At 44.6% G+C, this 25,241-nt stretch overlaps 1 protein-coding gene across 8 annotated transcripts in view; it reads right to left on the bottom strand.

Moving 5' to 3' along the window:
* Positions 1 to 654: 654 nt before the first annotated feature.
* LOC135516201 (H(+)/Cl(-) exchange transporter 3) overlaps positions 655 to 25,241 on the bottom strand; it is a 67,023-nt gene continuing 42,436 nt past the window's right edge. For 3 of the 8 annotated variants that reach the window (XR_010451909.1, XR_010451908.1, XR_010451911.1), the window contains 13 exons: positions 15,953 to 16,113; positions 15,272 to 15,371; positions 14,866 to 15,053; positions 14,422 to 14,544; positions 13,590 to 13,796; positions 13,232 to 13,312; positions 12,593 to 13,141; positions 12,157 to 12,343; positions 9,201 to 9,418; positions 8,902 to 9,082; positions 7,871 to 8,087; positions 4,824 to 5,874; positions 3,280 to 3,300 (listed from right to left, as the gene is read on the bottom strand). Coding sequence is in view for 4 of the 8 variants with exons in the window: in XM_064940316.1 (XP_064796388.1) it covers positions 3,121 to 3,300; positions 5,799 to 5,874; positions 7,871 to 8,087; positions 8,902 to 9,082; positions 9,201 to 9,418; positions 12,157 to 12,343; positions 12,593 to 13,141; positions 13,232 to 13,312; positions 13,590 to 13,796; positions 14,422 to 14,544; positions 14,866 to 15,053; positions 15,272 to 15,371; positions 15,953 to 16,113 (2,468 nt within the window). In the remaining 4 variants the exon portion in view is untranslated. Of the gene's footprint in view, positions 3,301 to 4,823; positions 5,875 to 7,870; positions 8,088 to 8,901; positions 9,083 to 9,200; positions 9,419 to 12,156; positions 12,344 to 12,592; positions 13,142 to 13,231; positions 13,313 to 13,589; positions 13,797 to 14,421; positions 14,545 to 14,865; positions 15,054 to 15,271; positions 15,372 to 15,952; positions 16,114 to 25,241 lie in introns of all 8 variants that reach the window. The other 5 variants (XM_064940313.1, XM_064940315.1, XM_064940314.1 and 2 more) reach the window with 4 other exon arrangements.

The following is a 25,241-nucleotide window of genomic DNA, read 5'->3' as shown; positions in this document are numbered from 1 at the left end:
TGTGTACATACATACACACACACACTAGAAGCCAGCTTCTATGAAGTCTGCACACAGCTCTCCCATAGAAATAGCCTAGTGGATTTTAAAAGGAGCCTAACAGGTACAAAGGCATGCAGAGCTGCATGTGAATGGGAAGCCAGGCCGAGGCCAGATCCCTGTACTGTATCAGGACACTTCAGTGTGACAGAAACTGAATTTGTGCACTGAAAGCAAACTGACTGGCATTAGAAGCTGTCTTTCTTCCGCCAACTCAGGAAAAGAGGCTTACAAAGACTGGTTTGTTTTGGAAGTCTGGGTGGCACAGAATGTCTTTCCACTCTGTTCTTTGACCCAGTGTTCCTCATTCCTCTACACTAGTGTTCCCCCTCCGGCTTCTCTACACCATCACGTCTTTTCTTTACACCAGTGCTCCTCCTCCGTGGCCACAGAGCAGCTTCTGATCCGTTATTGTGCTTTGCATAGGTGGAGTTTAGTGTACTGTATCACCAAAATCATCTTGTTCACTGAGAAAAGCGTCATGAGTTGTGCTGTATAGTAGAATACCATACAAATAGTTGGATTGACAGTAACTTGGTGTGTTCATCCTTTCACCTCAATACTATTAGAATCCTGTTAATGTCTAAAATAGAATTAAGAACCCACTCAGACACATTTTTGCATTTTTCTAAGTTTAATTTAAAACAATTAACTTTTACATATTGTTTTAAATGTACAATCAAACCATCAATGTAATCATACAATTAATGTACAACTATCTACCATAAATAAAAGTCAGTATGAAGTTATGAAAAGAACAGTGCTTGGTGACACCACATGGGTTAACAAGGACAATGCGCTCGTCAACCAACAGCAGGGTTGAATCCATTAGGGCTGTGTTTCCCAAACTCGGTCCGGAGGCCCACCCTGGGTGCACATTTAGTTTTTGCCCTCGCTCTACACAGGTGATTCAAAATAAAGCTTGATGAGTTGGTTATTTGAGACAGCTGTGTAGTGCTAGGGCAAAAAAAACTAAATGTGCACCGAGGACCCAGGAAACCCTGCATTAGGGCACGCAATGGAAAACGTTTGAAAAACATTTGACAACGGAAAATATCCGTTTCTTATTGGACAAGTCCCTCCGTTTGTTTTATTATGTTTGGTGCCTAATGAATATGACCTAAGACTATCAATGTAATAGAGAGAAACATGAAGTCACCACCTGCCTCCACACGCTTTAATGTGTGCCTCAATTGGCACCCTTTTCCCTAAAAAGTGCACTATATAGAGGAAGGGTGCCATTTGGGACACACCCCATAGCCTTCACTCAGCAGCTAAGGTGCTACTCCATGCACCTTGTCATTGAAACAAAGCCAGAGAGAGAGAGAGAGAGAGAGGACTCCTTTGACTGGCACACGCATCGAGGTCACTGCTTCCAGTGGTGAACCACACATTAAAGGGTGAATCAGATATACAATCCTATATTATTTTTTTTCATGAGTCTAGGTTGACACATGGAAATAGTTTTGAACCCTCCTTTTGTGTACTGTGTGCTTCTACATATCCCCAAGTCAAAAATATACAAGACTTTATTGAAGTTTAAAAGGAGTTACCGGCACACCTCCCAAAAAACGTGTTGTGAAATGCACCTCCTATTTCAGTCCTTTCAATTCATGATTTTAAATCTACAAATGCGAAGAAGATTTCATGTTGAATTGTTGTACTTGACGACGAGGCAGAGGAGGAGAGATGCAAGAAAAGATTAAGCTCCAGTGGAAAATACAAGACACATTTCTCACACCATGAGGCAGCTTCATTAAAGCAAAGTAAAAGATCTAAGACATGGTTACTGTGCAGTATCACCATCAACATCTTCATAATCATCCATTTATTTTGTTCACTTGAAAAAAAAAAGTGGTTTTCCAGTCTTGACTTTGTTTCATTACAAGCCGTAAAAAGTTACTTGATTATGTATATATCAATACTCTAAAAGTAGTTGCATTAGTAATAGTTTGAAAAGAAAAAAGGATATTTTTTTTTCTCCTCCAGTAACAGAACTTCACCTCGAGTTAGTGTTCCTATTTATTTTGATATACACACTGCCCACCTTCGCTGTCGGAGAAACGGACAAGTCTTTTCTCATCTGATACTTATGTGCGTGCACACACACACACACACCTCTATAGCATATTGCCTACCTGGCTCAGATCAAAAGGTAATTGCGTGCACACACACACACGTTTTTCACCCTTTACTTCACAACAGGGGGTATGTAACCGATGAGTATCGGACTCTTCTGTACAGAATGTTTTCACATACATCAGAAAGAGACATTTTGTTCTTGAACTACAACACTCAGACATTAACTAACTACTCCAGTACATCCTGCTTGTACCCTTGATCTTCCTTCCACACACACACACACACACACACACACACACACACTCTCTCTCTCTCTCTCTCACACCCTGGAGCAACGCCCAGTCTAATATCAGGCGGATGCCTTTAGGGGGAGGGTGGGAGTTTCGGGTTACTATGACAACCTGATTGGAACGTGGAGGTGAAACGCACACATGCATTCTCTCCCTCAAAGAGAGTTCACAGGTAAACAATGCTTTCGAGGATGGACGGGGTGTGGGAGGGAGGGACACAGTGGGGGTGGAGCCTGGCAGGGCTGACAGCCAATCAGCAGTCGAGGTGTCTGAAGGTCGCTCCTCGCGTCCTAGCGGATCATTCTGACCTCTTACCTCGGTAGCCAGGCTTCAGGCTCACAGCAATGTCCGCCAGCGTGAACCAATAGAAACAGGACAAGGACGAAGGAGCATGAAGAGTGTGTTTGAAGGAGGTGCAATTCGGCTAGTGGCATGCTTGTGTGGCATCTGTGTATGAGTGAGTCTGATCTCATGTATGTATGTTTCTGTATGTAAATGGAGGTGTGTGTTTAAATTGCATTCCTTGTGTATATATGCCCCAGCCTGTAGTAGCTGCTACCTAGGGGCCAAAACGTCCCTCACAGCAGCCATTTTTAAAGTCCTTTTAGAGTCTGTTCGTCTCTTCCTTCCTGTGGCCTCTAGAGGGCTCTGGTTTAGTATTGAGGTGGATTTGGGGTGGTGTGTCCCAGGGGTGGGGTTGGGCTGTGCGTCATAGAGTGGAGCCGCGGCCGTCCAGTAGGTTTACCACCTCCTCCTCGCTTTCCTCCTCGTCAGCTTGACGACCCGGGAAGGCGGTGACTAGTTGAACATTATGTTGTCGGGGTCTTGGTTGGCCATCTGGGCCATATGACGAAGGATATCTTTTTTTGTGATAATACCAAGGAGACGCCTGCAGGGGGAGAGAGAGTGTGTGAGAGAAAAAAAGAGAGTTAGTCAGTGATGAGCTGGCAGGGAGCAGTCTGGTTGGCGTGGGAGAGAATTGTATCGTGTTTTTGTTGGCTAGTGCGGTTGGTTGGCCGGTCGGTGGTGGTTTTGGCCGGGGATACAAAGGTTGAAATCAATCGAGAGAGAATGATAATATTATTTATTTGGTTAGATCATGTTATCTAACCAAAATAATGGGCTCTGTTAACTGACAAAATTGTGGCAATTCGGTTGGGGCCTTCGTTTGGGGATTTATATTATTTTGGGGCCTGACAATGATAAGTTGATTTATATCAAAAATAAAAAAAAATACTAAATGATAATGATGAATTCTACAGTCTAGAGAAGCAAATGCTCCATTTCTTCCAAACTGTATCTGCATTTTAGCCCAAGGGAATACAGTAACAGGGAATACAGTAACCACTCAGTCAACTGTGACAGTCAGTGTCACTGCAACCATGCCAACAAAAACACGAGTCACACTGGTGCCAAGGAAGGATACGAGGTGGAGAGGAGGAGGTGAGTAACCAAGGGAGAATGGTGAGTGAGTGATTCTCGTTAGAAGCCTGGAGGGAGGAAATTAACTGAACACACTAGGTAGAGCAAGACTGAACACCTTGCCTTACCAAACCTTCACAGTCCTCAGGGATAAACATTCTGGAACAGCCAGTCAAGCGTCTTCAGGCTCATTGCTACCGGCTCCCTTTAAAAAGGTTACTCCTTTCTGAGAGCCAGGTCGCAATTGGTTGAAATGAAATATAAAACACAGAGGGTCAATTACCGTTTGCAACCATTGTGCAAACGGATAATAATTAGATGTCCATTAGGACATCCTGATTCCTAGAATTGCCTTTTTTGTTACAACTACAAACACTTGTGCTCTTGAACTGAGATTTCGTGAGAAACATCTGCAGACACTGGAGAGCGAGAGAGACAGAGGTTGAGCTGAGAGAGTGATGAGAGGCTGTCTTTCAAAGTGTCATAGAGTAGGAGTGCTAATCTAGGATCAGTTTATCCTTTAAGATCCTAACGAATATGATTATAAGGGCTGATCCTAGATCAGCACTCCTACTCTTTGACGCTTCATGAATACGGTCCCTGATCTACAGAACAGGCCTGTTGTAGGCGGGGCACATGTAGGAAGTGGAGGGGACCAGATCTGAAGTGAGGGAGGTTGAGGTGGGAGGCAGCGGGTGAGGCACGGGGGTTGAGTTCAGGTGAGAGGGGGTTGAATGAGGGGTGGGTACTGTTTTGGATCAGGGTGGGTGTTGAATGTGGGTTGCTTGTCTTAGCTGGCTACCTATACTATAGGTATTAGCTACCACAACACGGCTACTACCACCATCACACCACCATCACTTCACCACCATAGAGTTCACTCTCTCAGGAGGAGGGTTCTACTAGGCCAACGGCAGGGACACTAGATGCTAAATCTCCCCCTCCCAGAAAAACCAACGGTCCGCTCCCACGTAGCGGCCGGTTACTCGCCAATCGGTTAAGGGGACGCCGGCGGAGCTACGAGCTGTCGGGTCAGATGTCGTCGATCTGTTGGTCCGCCAGACAGACGGACGGACGGTGACCCAGTTGGGGGGGGAGGGGGAGGGGGGAGCGAGAGGGAGAGGTAAAAAGAAAGACAAAAAAAAAAGAAAACAAAACAGGAAGAAGCAGTAATTAATTGGAGTCAAACTGTACTGCGTCCAAAATGGCACCCTACTCCCTTCATAGTGCACTGCTTTTAAATGAGAAGTGCATTACACAGGATATAGGGTGCCATTTGGGATGCTTTTAAAGTGAAATTATGTAATGTTTGCGTGTGAAGGTTTTTGATGGGCCGAGTGATACACACACAAAAAATAGGCATGGCTACATGGCTGAACGCAAGTTATTGGGACAGGGACGGGGGGGCGAGATCAATATACAATCAGTATATTCATGCTTCTATCTATATTCTATAATAACTTCTTATAGCAGATGAAGCAGCCCCTACTACTGATGAAGGGACTAATAGCTAGTGGCAATGTCGTTGATGGAAATGGCGGTGGAGCAATAGTATGTGACGAGGATCTAACTTATCAAGCTTCAAATGACAGTTCCCATCAAAGTCCAACATTAAAGGACCCATAACAACACCACTCATTTAGAGTAGATCTTTAAAAAATATATGCATCTTACTAACTGTTGTTAATGACTAGTAGTGAATGAATAGGGAGACCAGAGAGTGACAGAGTGGCACTTGTGTTTGTGAATGATAGGGTATCCAGTGAGGAGAAAGTGGATGCACCCCCCCCCCCCAAAAGAGTGCATTCATGAGTGAGTTGAAAAAATGACACAGTAAGACGAGTGGGTTGCTATTGGAAACGGGAACTGTCAGTTACACTTTCATGCGTCGCGCCTAGGTAGGTGGGCAGAAATGAGGAAGGGGGGTCAGTGGAATGGGAGGGGACAGGGGGCGGGGCTAGTCACCAGGGGCTCCGTGTGTTCCTTGAGCTCCTCCAGATGCGCTAATATATTCTTCTTAGTGATGATGCCCAATACAATCCTGTACAAACACACACCTGTTACTCAGGAGACTGCCCGTCGCGCAAACACAGAGAAAGACAGAGAGAGAGAGAGAGACAGCAGCACAAAGCATACAAAAACACAAAAATAATAACTTATAGAAACATAAATAAACATAACTTAAATGACATAAGTGTCAAATCATAACATAAAGTACCAAACAAATCCTAATAGTGTTGCTTTAAAAAGAATGGTCAATAAATATACTACTCCTACAGATGGTGATTTTATATCAGCATATGTCAACTGGATGCCAACTAGTGTTATTCGTGCATATGATTCATCTTTGTGTCAGCTTCAATAACTCCCTTGTTCACTTGTAATGGATTCTAACCTTGTGAGTAGTAACGGAATCAAGTATTGTAGATAAATAACCTAGGATATAGTATGTCTGATGTTTCTATGTTGAGCCTGAATGTTTAGCTACTGAATGATACATTCATTGAGACCAAAGGTGGCATCAAACAATAGAAAATGAAACAATTATGACAAAAAGAAAAATGTATAAAAACAAAAGGACTGCCGTCATCTGTAATCTCAGTCACTCTGCCTCTCCTGACTGTGTCTAAACATCCATCTTTAAACATATACTTAAGACTATGACTGCCGGGTAATAGCGCACAGAACGAGGGTTTCTACACTTCTCTGGAAACAGCTCTGGTGGACATTCCTGCAGTCAGCGTGCCAATTGCACACTCCCTCACACCTTGAGACATCTGCAGCATTGTGTTGTGCAAAACGGCACATTTTAAAGTGGCCTTTTATTGTCCCCAGCACATGGTGCACCTGTGTAATGATCATGCCGCTTAATCGGCTTCTTGATATGCCACACCTGTCAGGTGGAATGGATTATCTTGGCAAAGGTGAAATGCTCACTAACAGGGATATAAAACAATCTGTGCGACTAAAATTTCAGGGATTTTTATTTCAGTTCATGAAACATGGGACCAACACCTTACATGTTGCGTTTATATTTTTTGTTCATACATCATTGGATGCACACTGTCTGTCCTGTAATTCCTATTTTAACCACCAGGTGTCCCTTCAGAGTCATATTCAACGAGTGAGCTTGTAAAGTACAATTGAAGGCCACCAACTTCTAAAACAAGACACACGAGTCCCTCCAAAGGAAACTGGATAACAACAATTTTCTGTCTCGAGCTTGCATGACGGGAATTTTTCAAATCTATGATTTACACTCACTATTTTTCAATGAACACACTGCATTCCTTAAGAGCTTCTTAGTCATGCTACTGAATAAAGCTAGATAGGTTTCCTCTCTGTATGATACCTGTTCTACCGTAATGGTGGTAGTATATTGGTGATGGTCTCCTGTCTGGTATTTGTTAAGTGGTATTTCAGTAGTTATATTGGTAAGAGTAGCGCAGCTAGCATTTAGCTGAAAGGCCATGCAGGTTACAGCCTACAGGTTATAACAGGTTATAACACCACGGCTCCCAGTGTCCATGCATCGCTCTACAGTGAGGCGATGCATGGCTAGTACGTCCCATTAGCCAGACTAGCATATCACTTCAAATGCATGATGTCCAATTCCTGTAGTGTGTATATATTGGAACAGACCTTGAGAGTGTGTTGTCTGGTTTGTGTTGAGGGAACTCGGTGTTGCCTGTTGAGGTGTTAGTTCAGGTTGCCAACACGGAGGCTGAGGTAAGGAGGACTTAGGAAGACTCTTTCCCCCAGTGTTCCCTCCTTGCCTTTCACCCCCCCCCCCCCATTTTGAAGCTGTGATTCCCTCATCACTTTTCCATTCCCCCCAACTTCTTCTCCCCCTCCCCTATTTCCCATGCCACCCTAGCGAGTACCCTCCCCCACCACCAGCACCCCCCCCCCCGTTTCACTCTTTATGCAACCACCAGACATTGTCGGAGGCCCAGCTTGGACAAACTCCCAACCTTCCGATCCCCCCCCCAGGCATCACCCCTTCCCATGCCACCCTACCCCTCATCTCATCTCACCCGTTGTGTGTCACCAGACACTGGCGGAGGCCCAGCTTGCGGAAGATGTCCACCACGATCTCCATGGGCGTGTGGTCGGTCACGGTGAAGGGGCTCATGTCCAGGATGGAGCGCAGCTTGAGGGGCCGCGGGCTGTCGGCGGGCAGCGTAGGGGCGTGCTGCGTGAAGTAGACCCGCGAAGTCAGCAGGATACCCTCCTGCTTCCGCCGTGCGTTCTCTGTTGACAGTTGGGAGGGAGAGAGGGAGTGGGTGGGTGGAGAAATGAGATTTGGTTCGTTTCTAGTCGGGGGGGGGTACCTGAGCCATACCCATGCGATGTTTAGGTCCTACCCTCCCCAGGACCAATTTTTGTGCCAAATATAAAATGTAAGGCCCGGCCCGGCCCTGCCTGAAACCCGAAATATAACTTTCTCTTAGTATATCCATTAGCTGCTCCTCTCAGTCTGTCACTCACTTCCTGCCCGCTGCTCGCTCTGCATGTGCTCTGGGAGTATCCATAGAAACGACTCTGCTTGGGCTGCTCTGCTCAATGATGAGGCATGAGAGAGCAGTTAGCTGCTACTTTGAGTCACTCTAAACTCCCGACAAACTCAAGGAACATTATTATTTTTTGTGAAATAATGTCTCCGGTCTTACATTTGACGAGGTTGAAGCACTTCTGACACCATGTTATGATCTTAGTCAGATATGACTTTGAACAAAACGGCTCAGGTTCAAAATGTTAGTGCTACCAAGTCCTGCCCGTACCCTAGTTATTGATGAAAAACAAAACAAACAAAAAAACAGGCTCTCCCCGAGCCTAACCCAATGCATAATGTAGAGGCCTGTCGGGCTTGGGTCGGGTAGCAGAGCTCTAGTGCCAGATAGGGAGGGTTTACACTTCTGGCACAATTCCATTGGTTTCATTGGCGCTAGGCAAGCTCAATAAATTAAGTGCAGCTAAAGTATTTGAAAGGGAATAAAATACTAGTTTAACTTAGGGTCTGGTTGAGTCAGACCCCGCCCCCACACACCCTGCCATCTCTCCTCACCTATAGCGATGGTGATGTCCCTGCGCAGAGCGAAGCCAACCAGTCTCTGGGACTCCTTGGAGACAATGACAGGGAAGCCATTGTAGCTGGTCTCGTTGATGATCCCCTGTAGTTCCTCCACTGTCAGGTCATCCTGCGTCAGCACCGCTAACGGCGGATCACTAGGCCGCGGCCGCATCACCTGATGTCACACAGGAATGGAAGAACATCATGTATCTACTTGTGAATCATTTTTGTTTTGATTACTGTGTGTGTGTGTGTGTGTGTGTGTGTGTGTGTGTGTGTGTGGATATAATCACCTCCCGCGCCAGCGTGGTGTGTGTGAACTCCTCCTTGGCGTCGAGGAAGGGGTACCCGTTCAGGCGGATGTGTGACTCGTAGATGCCCTCGCGCCCGAAGGCGTCGCCCACCCACTTGCTGGTCATGACGGCGGCCATGAGGGGCACGATGTACTCCAGGCCGCCCGTCAGCTCAAACACGATGACCACGAGAGACACGGTCATCCGCGTTACACCACCTGGAGCGCAACACAATGATTCACCTATTATTCACCATTCATTTCACCAGGTAAGTTGACTGAGAAGTGAGAGCACCATCTTTTACAGCAACAACCCGGAGACAAGGGAAGAGTTGCATGGGAGAGGACCAAAGCCTTACTGCAAGATAGATTACATTTGAAAAATCGACCAACACAGTCCATATAGCAATGTATCACAAGGGGAAACTGACACAGAGTAAGAACAACAGACAGAACCATAAAAACACACAGACAGACCCACAGCCAGTGAAGTCCTTCAGTGTAATCAAGGACCTCAGCCATCCAAACCATGGTCTGTTCACCCTGCTACCATCTCGCTGACGGAAACAGCACAGGTGCATCAAAGCCGGGGCCGAGAAAGTGATAAACAGCTTCTATCTCCAGGCCATCCGACTGCTGAACAGCCATCACTAACCGGCCACCACCGGTACTCTGCCAGGCACCTTAGAGACTGGTGCTCCCATGTATATTAAAGGCATTGAAAACAGGTCACTTTAATCATGTTTACATACCCACTTTATACATATATACTGTATTCGAAGCATGGCTCATCCTATATAACTACTGCTGTACACACCTTTTCATATACTGTCTATACACATCATTTATATTTATATTCCGGACTCTGACATTACTCGTTCTGATAACGCTAGACTGGCACAATTACCGTATAACCATGTAACCAACGTTTATGGATGAAGGCCATCATGGGAATAAAATTACATTTACTGTATAACGAATGCCCCAATATAAGAAAAATATTGATTCCTTTATTTAATATCAATCGATTCTTTTGAATTATTATTTTTCACAAATTGAATGATTGGCTTCGCCATTGTAGCAGTTGGGATTCGGTTCAATCGCAGTAAATGGAATCACAGGAATCAAAATACTAATTTGTGAATCGCGAACAGTTAAACGAAAAAAATGAGCTGAATCCTTCCTTTTGAATTGTGTCGTTGCAAAACTCATTTTGTAGATACTTTAAGTTGGTTTGATGCGAGTAGTCAGCCTGAAGTAAACACTTTTAAGGTAAGATACAGTATATTGAGCCCTATAAAATCTGCGATGGGGAAGCATGCTGAAACAGTCATTTCGAAAGTTATTTTCAGAAAAACATTAACAATTAAATGTTGACTGCAAAGTAGGCCTACCTGGCATGATGATTTGTACCAATCAGGTGCACACTTATTTTCCAAACTCTGCAATCACAAGTGCAGTACAGAAAGCTGACAGAAACACAACTTGCCCCAACGCTCTCTTGCTATGCAGTTGAATTAAAGGGGAACTACACTCTCCAAAAATATTTTTTCCCAGACCTCAAAGGGGTTCTCCTGAACAGTTGAATGATTGGTGGGAATCAAAAGTTTACCCTAATTCTCTTTCATAGAGATGGCCATAAACTGGTAAAGTTGGATAGTTCTCGAAAGGTCTTGAACTCACCTTTCTGGTAAAAATAGTGATAAATTGCTGAAGTGTACTCACTTTTGAAGACAGAAGCTCAAATACATAGTACAAATATTGTTAAAAATCATATGATTTTTTCACTATTCAACAGAGGTGGGGGAAAGAGATCTTGAAATGATTGAAATGCTTTCGAAATGTAATAACAATACAACTATAAACAACTTGCTATAAGATTTAAAATTTCTTATAACTGTAAAATAAATATGATCATACTTAATGACAGTACAATATTGGCACTATTTCATATAACTGCCGACAGAGAATTTCCTTCTAAACATCCACTGAGTGGCGCAGAGACACCATTCAAATGTGTTCATACTCATCAGCTTTAAAGTCGAAGTGATTCTGTCCCTCTATGACCAAGAGAAAGTGGTATAGTTTCAATTCTATGAAATGCAGTATTTATTCACGTTGAGAGCTCTAAATCCGTTTGAGAATATCACAGCAAGATTAAACTACACAGGCTGGATCCGATAAGACTGTCACCATTTGTTCATATGCCGTCTCACAGGCTGGGATGACTCGCTCAGGGGAAGAGTAAATCAATTCTTTGTCTGGATAGGCCAGAAAATGTGACACGTCAATCCCTATGCAAATGTAGGTGTGAAACCTGACACTTCCAAGTTAGCTCCGCTGAGAAAGTGGTAGCGGAGAGCAGACAGATTTCTGGCATTATAAGGCACGGGACCCTAAGGTGTTCACAGAGTGCTTTGTACATCAAAATGGCAGTCGGAACCGGTCCAAAACCACTTAAAGTTCCCAATATGGGGGACTTAACATAGCAGTGTTGTGGAATTAGAACATACAATTGTATTGTGTTGTTATTGTAAAAATATTGAGTGAAAACCTGAATAAAAATAAAGAAAATCACAAACCTTGAAAAATAAAACCAAGAAACCAAGATAACAAAACTTAATTTGGGGGATTAAAAAAAAAGAAAGGGGGGGGGGGGGATTTCATAGGGCCCTATAGACAACACACAAAAAATAAAATGCTATTCGAACGGTATTACGGAGACGGTAGTCATTTGGCTGGCCAATAACCATCATCCAAAATTCCATGATCATCACAGCCCAAGATATTGCGCATTCTTTACTTGTTTTATACTTTTTGGATTATGTGTGTATTTGTATTGTGTTGCTAGATATTACTGCACTGTTGGAGCTATAAACAGAAGGATTTCGCTGCACCTGCAATAAAATCTGCAGATCTTTGTATGCGACCGATAAACGTAGATTTTTTTAACTCACCCAGACATGCGGCGGCCCCCACCATGGCATAGAGTCCCGGGGTGATGCAGTCGGTGCCTACCTCGCACCACTCCCTGAACACTAACCAGTCGTGGTGGTAGTACGCCAGCTGCTCCACGGCGATGCCAACGATACGCCCGGCGATCGCCCCGATGGCCATACTGGGGATGAACAGGCCAGCAGGAACCTGGGGATAGGAACCACAGCTCAAAGAACCACTCCAACTATTTCTGAACTTTTCCTGTTGAACAATATCCAAAACTAAAATCCCAATTCAAATTTTGCTCAATGCCTTTCAACCCCAAACCTGATCAGCATTATTTGGGAGTGTTGACTACAATCGAAGATCTGCATTAGGCCACGATCTGATCATTTCCCCAATACAACCACATTAACTAGACAGCGCTCCACCTGCCCCCCCCCTGCCGTTCCTCACCTTAAGTCCGAAGGTGAAGATGGTCATGATGATCTTGAAGATGAGCGCCAGGCACAGCTGCCAAATGGCTGCGTACACCCCGGGTCCAGCCGGCTTGTTGGGAGACGCGTCCACAAACGCCTTGCTCCCGTTCATCTGACTCCTGTACTGGCACAGCTGGGACGACTCCAAGGGTCCGCAGTCGGTAAACAACTCTTTAATCAGCTCGCTGGTGTTCTGCCGCGTGTACGGGTTGGGGAACGCCACGACCGCGGTAATGGCCGCCACGAAGATCACCTCCAGGATGGGGTACTTCCCGAAGCGGGTGGACTTCCTCCTTCGGCACCAGGCGATGTTGGCCTTGATGAAGAAGGCCCCCCAGAGGCCTCCAAACACCCCCAGCAGGATGAAGGGGATAAGCTCAAACAGGTACCAGGGGGTGTGGTACTCCACGTAGAATAGGACCAGACGGCTGTTGCCGAACGGGTTGATGGAGCGGAGGACGAAGGCTGCCACCAATGCAGCGAAGAAGGAGCGCCACAGGGTCTTCAGAGGGAAGTAGTAGCTCACCTGGGGGGGGGAGCAAGGAAATTATAGCATGTGATTCAATGTACAGACACACAGTCAGGCACATGCACACACACTCAGTATAAAACGTACCTCCTCCAAGCTGAAGAGTACTCCTCCTATGGGAGCCCCGAAAGCCACGGACACCCCGGCCGCTGACGCTGCAGATAGGACCTGCGGAGAGAAGACAAAAACAAAAGAAACACAGGCCGAGTCAGCGGAAACACCGACAGGAATTGACCTAAAACACAGTCTTGTATCCTACTATGTGGTGACACAGAAAAGGGCTGAAGACAAAACTCCACCCGGTCATGTGTTTGTATCTGTTGTATTACAAACCATATCCGCTCTCTCCTTAGGCTCGTTCTTTGACGTACTTGGACAACAAAAGTTGCATGGTACGGCATTTGACCGCGCCTAACAGAACCGTAGATCACATAATCGCACGCACCTCTCGCTTCTTGGCCTCGTTCTTGCTGTACTTGGGGAAGAGGTATGAGAAAATGTTTCCGCAGCAGCAGGCCACGTGGACCAAGGGTCCCTCCTTCCCCAGGCTCAGCCCAGACGCTACAGCCAGCACCAGGGTCACCGTCTTGATCAGCAGGGTCCACTTCCCCAGGTAACCCCGGATGATGAACCCACTCAGGATGGTCTTTATCTGGGGAGACAAGAGACGTGGGGGGAGGAAAGAAATAAGATATGCGTTTCCCATTAATATCTCCCTCCTCCTGAAGTGTGCCCCTCGTTCTCTACTTCCCAATAACCTGAAAAGCATTGGATTGGTGGAGGCATGGGCTAGTGGGAGTTTCCACCATATTTCTTCTACCGGTAATTTCCTTACAAATCAGTGAAGGGAAGTGAACAAGTGCACACTTTGGGAGGAAGGAGAGATACTTACGACATGGCCAATGTAAATGTCCTTTGTTCCCTGGGAGAGAGAAGGGAGAGGAGGGGAGGTGTTCGTAGAGTCGATTGAAAACGTTAAGGACGCATTAAGCTCACTGGTGTGCTGGAGTTTCCTTTTTATTAAATGTCTAAGTAAGGGAAATATCTGTAAGTTGAAGAAACTATCCCTTTAAATTCAACAAAATAAACAAAAAGGAAAATGTCCAAACATATCCCAAACGGCTTCAGACTAAGAATTTACAAGACGAACAAAATATTTCCAACTGCTCCCCGTGGCTAATCCTCATCTCTCGCTCTTCCTGAATCACAATATATACTGTATATATAGTGTGTGTGTGTGTGCATCCATGTGTACGTGTACGTGTGTACGACTTCACCTCAGGTATACCGGAGCCACAGGCGTAAGGGGCGAACACCTTGACCAGTAACACAGCCAGGAAGGCAAAGGACAAAGCCCAGTAGATGTACATGAAGTAGTTCATGATGTAGGAACCAGGGCCCTGGGACAGAGGAGGAGAAAGAGCATATTATTAACTGTCAATACACTGACACAGGGTATACGGACATTTGTTCTGAGGTTAGATCAGGAGAACACATATAGAACGACCAAATCAACTCCTGGTGTCATCTATAACAACATGGAGTCAGTCTAAACAGTGGTGAAGACACTTTATACCTCTCTCACCTCTGCCTGACTTGTCTCTCTCTACACTGGTAACCGCTAGCTTATAACACAGATAAGTTGCTATTTTACAGCACATAAGGTGCTTATAACAGCTATTTGAAACCTGTAACACCTACGTCAATGAAATCCTTCTCACCTCTTCCTGGCCCAGGATGAGCCCCGCCCAGCTCTTCCACTGAGGACACTTGTCCCGCTCAGCGAACGTGGTCTCGTTGGAGCCCCAGCAGCACTGCTCGTGGTTGAACCACATGGCATTCAGACACACCCCCTCCTTGATGTCGTTCAGCCAATCTGCAGCGATGTCGATTAGACCAGCCAGAGCACCTGATTGGACAAGGAGGAAGGGGAGGAAGAGAGAGAGGATGAAGAGGAGGACAGGGAAGAGAAGAAGGAAACAATAGTTTAAGCCTGTGCCACGTTGACTTTCATCAAAGGCAAGACGAAAAACATACATGTTGTCGATGATGAGCCTACATTTACTGTAATTACCCGTAACTGGCTATTAGTACAAGTGAGCTCAGGTGACTGCGTGTGTGTGTTACCTGAGGCCAGCCCTGTCAGTGTCACCACCAGCCACCCAGACCAGGCATCATACAGGCTCTTGGTAAACTCCCAAGCTGATTCCTTCTTCTTAGCATTGATCTGCGAACACACACACACACACACAGACAGCAGGGTTAGAAACACACACACACAGTTCTCCCCCTTTTAGAGTAACTATAAACAAAATATTGATAATTTATTACCACTCATAATGAGTGGCCTAACTACCCATAAAATTGTGCTGCTACTGCAGTGTGTCATATTGACAGCAACTATTACTGTTCCCGTTTGGCAGGTATATAAAAAATAATCTAACAATTAAAAATGTAAAAACATCCAGACAAAATTCAAATGAGTGAGGTTATGACTTTTCTAAGAACCACTCAGATATAGCAAAAGACGAAATGGTTTCCTTGTGGTGTTTACAAGCCATGCACACAGAGCCACCACAGAGAAAGTAGGGAACACTTCTGTCTAGGCTAGGGCACCATTTAAGGGGCCCAGTACAGAGCCCTGGGGGACACCCTTGTGATTGTTTAACCTACCTAGTTGAATACACCGTTATGCTAAATTACTAAAATGTTATCCATCTATAAAATGCATTGCATCAGAGCCACAGGTTCTGCAGCCTTTCTTTTCTTAAAGCAGCCTAGTTTCTTAAATGTAAATGCTGTCCTTACCTTGCGGTGGCGTTCCCGGTCCTTGCACTTCTCCCGGACCCAGTCGATGGTGTGGAAGTCATCATAGGTGCCGACCCCCGGGATGGGCTCCTCCAGGAAGTCCAGCAGGTGGGTGGTGCTACTCATCACCCCGCCCCCGTTAGACATGACGTAGTTAGATCCTACAGGAGAAAGAGCGAGCGCAAGTCAGTGAGAAAGTTCTTGTGAAAGACTGGCAAACGGTGGAGTACTAGCTCGCTGACAGATTGCTAGGAGTCTGGATGGGACAAATGCTGCTACGAAGAAGCCATCTGGGTCAGACAGCGATGTAATAATCTTCCTGGTCAATTTGCACTGAGAAACCCAGGTGAAAAAAAAAAGAGGGAACAGTAACAGCGTCAGAGAAAACCTCCCAATCTTTGACTAATGCAGTCACATCAGACAAGGGAGATGATTCCCCCCGCCCTCTGAACGAAGACCAACCGCAGTCAAAACGCTGCTACCGTACATCGAAACCGACCAGCAGAGGACTGAACAGTGTGTGGTGTTGTCCTCTTTTCTCCTTTCTTCTCACATGATAGTCATCCCTTAAATCAAATTACGCCAAACCCCAGCTCCATCTTCATTTTTTTTTAACACTGTGTGCATCGGCCCAGAAGCACTAAATATCTGCTCCATTATCGGACCCATTAGGAAGATACTGCGAAGCACGGCACATGCCGCTGGCTTACGAAAACTAATGAGAATGAACATTGGGTGGAAACCCCGTCCATCCATCTGTTGGCTGCTGCATCTCAAAACCAGAGCCAGACATGGTGGAGAGAGACTAACTGCTGTACACACACACACACACACACACACACACACACACACACACACACACACACACACACACACACACACACACACACACACACACACACACACACACACACACACACACACACACACACACACACACACACACACACACACACACACACACACACACACACACACACACACCTCCTGTCATAATCAGATATCCTAATCAGTTACTCCCTCACCCCCAGGCACTCTGGAGCCAAATGGAGGTGCAGTTGCAGACTTGATGGCAGATTGAACACAGAAGGTAGAAACCGAGGCTTATCCAGGTCTCTTGAGTTCCTTTCAACTAATCACTCACTGGTCAGGGAGGTTAGACTCAAAACAGTAGTTCATTCAGGTTCTAAAAGATGTCCTTCCAAAAAGGGCCGTTCTGGTTTAAACTGTGAAGGAGAATGTTTACTTCCAAGTCTGTGAGGTTCTCTTCCTCAAAACTCGTTTCACAATCTCAGATAACGGTTCCCCATAAAAATAGGCGCAAGGACACGAGGGTCTTCCTATGGTCAGATGGTTCTGTGTACACTACAGGTTGTGTCGTAGTAAGACTGTGACAGGGGAAACAGAGGCACAGTAGTGGTGTGACTGTGAAGTGAACGCTGGCCAAGGATTACAACACTGACTGCAGTGCACCAGTCTGCCATTTTTGTGTGTCTTGGATGTAGGCATTACAGGATGTAGGTCCTACGCGGATAGACGTCAGACACTGTGCATAAAGTAGACCACGCCACACCTAGAGTATAACACAGTATAGCCTGCCGCCAACTGTGCTCTTTCAGTAAATGTTTAACAAATTTCCAGTTCACCAAAATAAGGGATTGGACCACACAACTTTGGTCACCCTTTAAGCGTGATCAGTTGATCTTTACAAAAGCACAGAACACGTAGCAATATTGCATTCGAATACAAAAATTGGCAAACTATGTTTCAACTGCCAAAGATGACTGATAGGGAAAAAAATGGTTGTATGTATAATTTTTTTATTTTTTATTATTATTTAAAAAAACATTGTAAAAAAAAATCACATTTCATGATTACATTAATTCATCCAGATCGTAACGATAATCAAGAACGATCATTGCCCGATCATCATTGCTAATGCCGGATGTCCGAAATCCAGTCAGGTCAGGCTGTGCTGGTTAGAAGCAGCGCCGCACAGCATCTAAAAGAGACAGTTAAATAGCTTCCACTAGCTGGCTGACTCGCGCACACGTCACAGACAGACAGAAGCAGAGATTGAGAAGAGCCCTTAGGCCACCCCTGCTCCATCTCCATTCATCCGCTACAGCACTAACTCAAATGGGCAGCCAACCGCCATTTTGAAAAAGGTCATCTCTGCTGTGGATGTGATGTGAGGGAAATAAACAATGACACCGTTAAAATACATAGTCGGCGACGTAACACTGAAAAACAGCACACAGTCGTCAAGAAGATGGGTCTTTAAAAAGTACGTGCTTTAACATTGCTTCACAGTATTCTCAGAGTGACAGGAATTACACAGAGACAGGTCTACATTCATGTAATCTTTCCACACAACTCTGCCAAAAAAAGGAAAAAAAAAAAAGAGGGAAATCTCATGTAATGAAACTCTGACAACTGTACAAGGGTGTGGGAATTCATCCAAGAAAAAAACAAAGTCACTATTGTGTCCAAAAACAAAGTAAAAAAGAATGCTTTTGTCTCAAGTATGTGGTAAATAATTGGGGGGCATGCATGAAATTAGAGCCATTCTTTGTTGTGCAAATTATTCTATTCTGCTCACTGATACACAATACACTGTACTGTGCATTTTTCCAGGGCGATATTTTGCCTGAGAAAGTGAAATGCAAACATTTCTCTCAACCCTATGGCAAAATGTGTAGAATTACAGGAAATTAGCTGGAAAACTGGAAAAGTCTCTCGCCTCCCCATGGCAAAATGAGTTAGAATTGCATGAAATTAGTTATAAAATTGAATAATCTTCTCTCTGCTTTAAAAATGGCAATGTCCCATGTCAAAATGTTTAAAATTGCAGGAAATTAAATCTAAACTGTCAATGTTTCCTCTCCGCTGTCAAGAGGTAGGCCGCTAAAATGTTATGATTGCAAGGTGGGCGGGGGCCAACAAAATGTCACTTAGGGACACTAAAAAACCTAGGGATGGCTCTGACTGCAAGCGTTGACCCCTGCCTTGTTCAGGGGCATTTGCTGAACTTGCCAGCAATGTGTGATATCGTGCTGGGGTTTGTTAGCGAGGATGGCATCTACCCACAAGGACTGTTTCACACAACCATGTTATGACCATGTTATCCAGGGGCTAACAGTGTGTGGCTTGGCACAGTTGGCAGAATGACAGGATGCAATTAAGCTGTTTTTAATGAAGCCTAGGGTTAGCCTATAACAATACCTAGGAGAGCCAGTTGGTGCTAACTGCTACGCCAACTAAGGATATCATTGCAAATGCTAGGAGACAAGGTGCTAACTGCTAAGCTAATATGAAATACCAGAAACCTGGGACTGATTTTAACTGGTGTTGATCTGTGGGAAGTGGGAACATGATCAAAGCTCAAACACTGGGGAATGATTAGTCACATCTGATGTAGCTCTAGGGGGAAGGGAGGACACAGGGATGAGCAAACAAGTAAGTGAACTAATAGGCTAGCAGGTAACATACAGTTGAAGTCAGAAGTTTACACACACTTAGGTTATTAAAACTTGCTTTCCATAAACTTAGGTCATTAAAACTTGTTTTTCAACCACTCCACAATTTTCTTGTTAACAAACTATAGTTTTGGAAAGTCGGTTAGGACATCTACTTTGTGCATGACAAGTAATTTTGCCAACAAATGTTTACAGACAGATTATGTCACTGTATCACAATTCCAGTAGGTTAGAAGTTTACATACACTAAGTTGACTGTCTCCACTAAGTTGACTTTAAACAGCTTGGAAATTCCAGGAAATGATGTCAAGGCTTCAGAAGTTTCTGATAAATGATGTCAATTAGTCTGAGTCAATTGGAGATGTACCTGTGGATGTATTTCAAGGCCTACCTTCAAACTCAGTGCCTCTTTGCTTGACATCATGGGGAAATCAAAAGAAATCAGCCAAGACCTCAGAAAAAAAATGGTAGGCCTCCACAAATCTGGTTCATACTTGGGAGCAATTTCCAAACGCTTGAAGGTACCATGTTCTTCTGTACAAACAATATTACGCAAGTATAAACACCATGGGACCATACAGCCGTCATACCGCTCAGGAAGGAGACGCGTTCTGTCTCCTAGAGATGAAAGTACTTTGGTGCAAAAAGTGCAAATCCATCCCAGAACAACAGCAAAGAACCTTGTGAAGATGCTGGAGGAAACAGGTACAAAAGTATCTATATCCACAGTAAAACGAGTCCTATATTGACATAACCTGAAAGGCCGCTCAGCAAGGAAGAAGCCACTGCTCCAAAACCGCCATAAGAAAGCCAGACTATGGTTTACAACTGCACATGGGGACAAAGATCGTACTTTTTGGAGAAATGTCCTCTGGTCTGATGAAACAAAAATAGAACTGTTTGGCCATAATGACCATCGTTATGTTTGGAGGAAAGGGGGGGGGGGGGGGGGGGGGCGACTTGCAAGTCGAAAAGAACACCATCCCAACCGTGAAGCACGGGGGTGGCAGCATCATGTTGTGGGGGCTGCTTTGCTGCAGAAGGGACTGGTGCACTTCACAAAATAGATGGCTTCATGAGGAAGGAAAGTTATGTGGACATATTGAAGCAACGTCTCAAGACATTAGTCAGGAAGTTAAAGCTTGGCCGCAAATGGGTCTTCCAAATGGACAATGACCCCAAGCATACCTCCAAAGTTGTGGCAAAATGGTTTGAGGACAACAAAGTCAAGGTATTGGAGTGGCCTTCACAAAGCCCCGACCTCAATTCTATAGAAAATGTGTGGGCAGAACTGAAAAAGCATGTGCGAGCAAGGAGGCCTACAAACCTGACTCAGTTACACCAGCTCTGTCAGGAGGAATGGGCCAAAATTCCCCCAACTTATTGTGGGAAGCTTGTGGAAGGCTACCCGAAACATTTGACACAAGTTAAATAATTTAAAGGAAATGCTACCAAATACTAATTGAGTGTATAATAAACCTCTGACCCACTGGAAATGTGATGAAAGTAATAAAACCTTAAATAAATCACTCTACTATTGTTCTGACATTTCACATTCTTAAAATAAAGTGGTGATCCTAACTGACCTAAGACAGGGACTTTTACTATGATTAAATGTCAGGAATTGTGAAAAACTGAGTTTAAATGTATTTGTCTAAGGTGTATGTAAACTTTTGACTTCAACTGTACATATAGACATAAGCATAACCAATTTTTATTTTCACTACACAGGGGTAGAAAAATTTGTGAGGAACCTTAGACACCACCGTACCGGTTAAAACTCAAGACACTGGTAGGATTGTCAAATGTTTGCCTGCCATGTGTTCACACAGAAAATACCTTGGAAGTCATCTGCCACTCAGTCTTGTTAAAACACTCCAAACCAGACGGTGGCAGTAGCTTTGTTTGGCAATGCATCTCAGTGCATATTTCTTATGGTCTAGATTCCAAGCGATCTGTGCTAATGTTGTTATTTTGTGAAAGCCCTTGTCGACACTAACCAGATGGCCACAGCTAGATAACTATCTAGCAAGATGAAGAATGTAGGCTTAAGCGGAATACCGTATACCGGGGTATTTGAAAAAAGCCACAGGATGGGTTTTCAATACTGCCAGAGCTATTTCTTTGAAGTTTTTCAATACATTTTAATATTTGTAGCTACTTGAAGTTATTACCTGCAGTCAACTTGTGTAATACCTTAGGAGATAAAGCAGATTGCGTTCTTCATTTCACCTGTCACATTATTTTCAAATATTAAGCTTACCGTAGTTCCCCAGAACAGTTGAGCCAGTCAAGTGTTTGTTTGCAAATAGCACAAAGGGACAAAGCGAGCTGATGAGTCCATAGCGATCTATATCTAATCGACAAGTCTCTGTTGTGCAACACGCACGAGGTGAAGTCACACTTCATGAAATTCATTACTAAATGGTTACCATCAGACACACTATATATAGGCAAAAGTATGTGGACACGCCTTCAAATGAGTGGATTTGACCATTTCAGCCACACCCGTTGCTGACAGGTGTATAAAATCAAGCACAGAGCCATGCGACCACCATAGACATTGGCAGTAGAATGGCCATACTCACTTTCAACGTGGCACTGTCATAGGATGCACCTTTGCATCACTCACTACCGAGTTCCAAACTGCCTCTGGAAGCAACGTCAGCACAATAACTGTTAGTCGGGAGCTTCATTAAAACGGGTTTTTATGGCCGAGCAACCCCACACAAGCCTAAGATCACCACGCGCAATGCCAAACGTTGGCTAGAGTGGTGTAAAGCTTGCCGCCATTGGACTCTGTAGCAGTGGAAACGCGTTCTCTGGAGTGATTAATCATGCTTCACCATCTGGCAGTCCGATGGACGAATCTGGGGTTGGCAGATGAAAGGAAAACGCTACCTGCCCGAATGCATAGCGCCAACTGTAAAGTTTGGTGGAGGAGGAATAATGGTCTGGGGCTGTGATTCATGGTTCGGGCTTGGCCCCGTAGTTCAAGTGAAGGGAAATCTTAACGCTGCAGCATACAATGACATTCTAGACTATTCTGTGCTTCCAACTTTGTAGCAAAAGTTTGAGGAAGGCCCTTTCCTGTTTCAGCATGACAATGCGCCCGTGCACAAAGCGAGGTCCATACAGAAATGGTTTATCGAGATCGGTGTGGAAGAACTTGACTGGCCTGCACAGAGCCCTGACCTCAACCCCATCAAACACCATTGGGATGAATCGGAACGGCGACTGCGAGCCGGGCCTAATCGCCCAACATCAGTGACGACCTCACTAATGCTCTCGTGGCTGAATGGAAGCTAGTCTCCACAGCAATGTTCCAACATTATCCCAGAAGAGTGGAGGCTGTTATAGAAGCAAAGGGGGAATCAACTCCCTATTAATGCTCATGATTTTGGAATGAGATGTTCGACGAGCAGGTGTCCACATACACTACATGACCAAAAGTATCTTATAATGGCTTTCTGCCAGAAGTCAAAGAGCTCTGGATGAGTTCTGTACCGCTGCCATTTTTTCCTGTGCTTCCTACTAGTGTTTTTTCACCTCCTCCATTCTTCTCCAATCTTTTTAAAAATTTAACTAGGCAAGTCAGTTTAGGTTTTTTTCCACCAGAATCGATTCGTGCTCTTCCTTCAGAAAAACATGCTTCACAACTTTGTTCATTTGCACAATTTATCTTGTTCACTTTCGCTTGTAAATGTTCACACTCACAGAAAATGACATTCGGTAACTGCTAGCTATGCTTGTTTAACTTTATGAGCTGGATTTGCCTGTCTTGAAATGAGTTTAGTTTTCGCTCGTTAGCATTTAGTTAACAGCGTCTGTGATTTCACTATTAGTTTGTTAGCATTCTGGTAATAGAGGCCCAATGGGCTTTTCTCTTCGTATTTAAAGCCAACTTGTGTGCTATACCGGTAATACCGTAAATCCCGGTATGAGAAAAAGTACGATATGACAATATGAAAACCTGGATACCGCTCAAGTCTAGAAGAAACTATTTAATTAATTCTCCATAATCCCATACTGCCTGTGCCAGCCCATAGCCAAATGTTTAGCACATTACCTAGCTAGCACAACATGGCTATCTTGGTCACTGCACTAACTCAGTAGCTAATATAGGCAGCTGTTTCATGGACACTAGCTAATTCATTGTGATTTAATCAGTTGTTAGCAAGCTTGGAGGAAGTATTCACTGTTATGTGCATTGCGTCTGTGCACGTATCTAGCTAACGTTGCATAGCTTACATTGCATATGAAGTGTGACCGACTTGTACAGAGAAAATGCCCTTTTCAACAACAAAAATGTGTTGGTTCCTGCTCGCTGATTGGCTCATAGTCAAGATGTTGGACACTGATAGGCATTGCAATTCCACAAGTACAAATCGGTAGGTTCGTCACTACCGGGTTGGCACGCAGCAGGTACCGCTTTTGTTCTAGCAAGAGAAGGAATGGCTTCCCCACTGTGATAAGTACATATCGGCAGACTATCAGCGATGAGATTCTCGGTGTGTTCCATGCTTTAAAGCCTCGTTTCAAAAGGCCCGAGCCAAGCCTTTGAAATATGAACGCATTGGGCTATATCAAGTCCTTTGATGTGGACCTATACGTGTAGGAGAGAAGTAGGTCTAGGCAGGCTCCCATTGAGCAGGGATAACTACAGTAGGTGAATGGCTTTCATCTGGCAGTGTTTCCCTTCCTGAGGAAGACCAATGGGAAATAATTTGTTCTTGTAGAGTCAGCTAAAAACGCAGCCCCAAACGCAACTCACAAATCAGGTTTGTTGAAAGTGACAACATCGAACTGGCTGACTGCCAGTTGTGCTTTTTTCGCTTCTGGTTGGGTGAGACTGTGGTTGTATCCCAAATGGCACCCTACTTCCCTATATACTGCACTATTTTTGACAGGGCTCTCGTCAAAAGTAGTGCACTGTTGTAGGGAATAGGGTGCCATTTGGGACACCTCCAGTCTCACCCAGCCAGAAGCAGTAAGCCAGTTTGATATTGTAACCTTCCAACCAACCTGATTTGTGAGTGACCCACAGTCTGTGCTGGCAGGGGGGAGGAGGCGGCGGCGGAGGAGGGGGAACCGGAGAAGGAGGAGGAGAGGACCGAGCACGCCCACATTCTTATCGACGGGGCTGCAGTGGAGCAGGTTGAGAACTTCAAGTTCCTTGGTGTCCACATCACCAGCAAACTAAAATGGTCCAAGCACACCATGACAGTCGTGAAGCGGGCACGACAAAACCTATTCCCCCTCAGGAGAAAAGATTTGGCATGGGTCCTCAGATCCTCAAAAAGGTTCTACAGCTGCACCATCGAGAGCATCCTGACTGGTTGCATCACTGCCTGGTATGGCAACTGCTCGGTCTCCGACCGCAAGGTTCTTCAAGGGGTAGTGCGAACTAGTGGTTGACCGATTATGATTTTTCAACTCCGATACCGATTATTGGAGGACCATAAAAAGCCGATACCGTTTAACCTGACGATTTTTTTTTTTTTACATTTATTTGTAATAATGACAATTACAATACTGAATGAACACTTGTTTTAACTTAATATAATACATTAATAAAATCAATTTAGCCTCAAATAAATAATGAAACATGTTCAATTTGGTTTAAATAATGCAAAAACAGTGTTGGAGAAGAAAGTAAAAAGTTCAATATGTGCCATGTTATCTTTTTTTACATTTAAGTTCCTTGCTCAGAACATGAGAACATATGAAAGCTGATGGTTCCTTTTCACATGAGTCTTCAATATTCCCAGGTAAGAAGTTTTAGGTTGTAGTTATTATAGGAATTATAG

The sequence above is a fragment of the Oncorhynchus masou genome, chromosome 27, assembly GCF_036934945.1.
Source record: "Oncorhynchus masou masou isolate Uvic2021 chromosome 27, UVic_Omas_1.1, whole genome shotgun sequence".
Lineage (NCBI taxonomy): Eukaryota > Metazoa > Chordata > Actinopteri > Salmoniformes > Salmonidae > Oncorhynchus > Oncorhynchus masou.
Note: the sequence above shows the minus strand (reverse complement) of the source record. Positions and strands in the feature narration are given on the sequence as shown.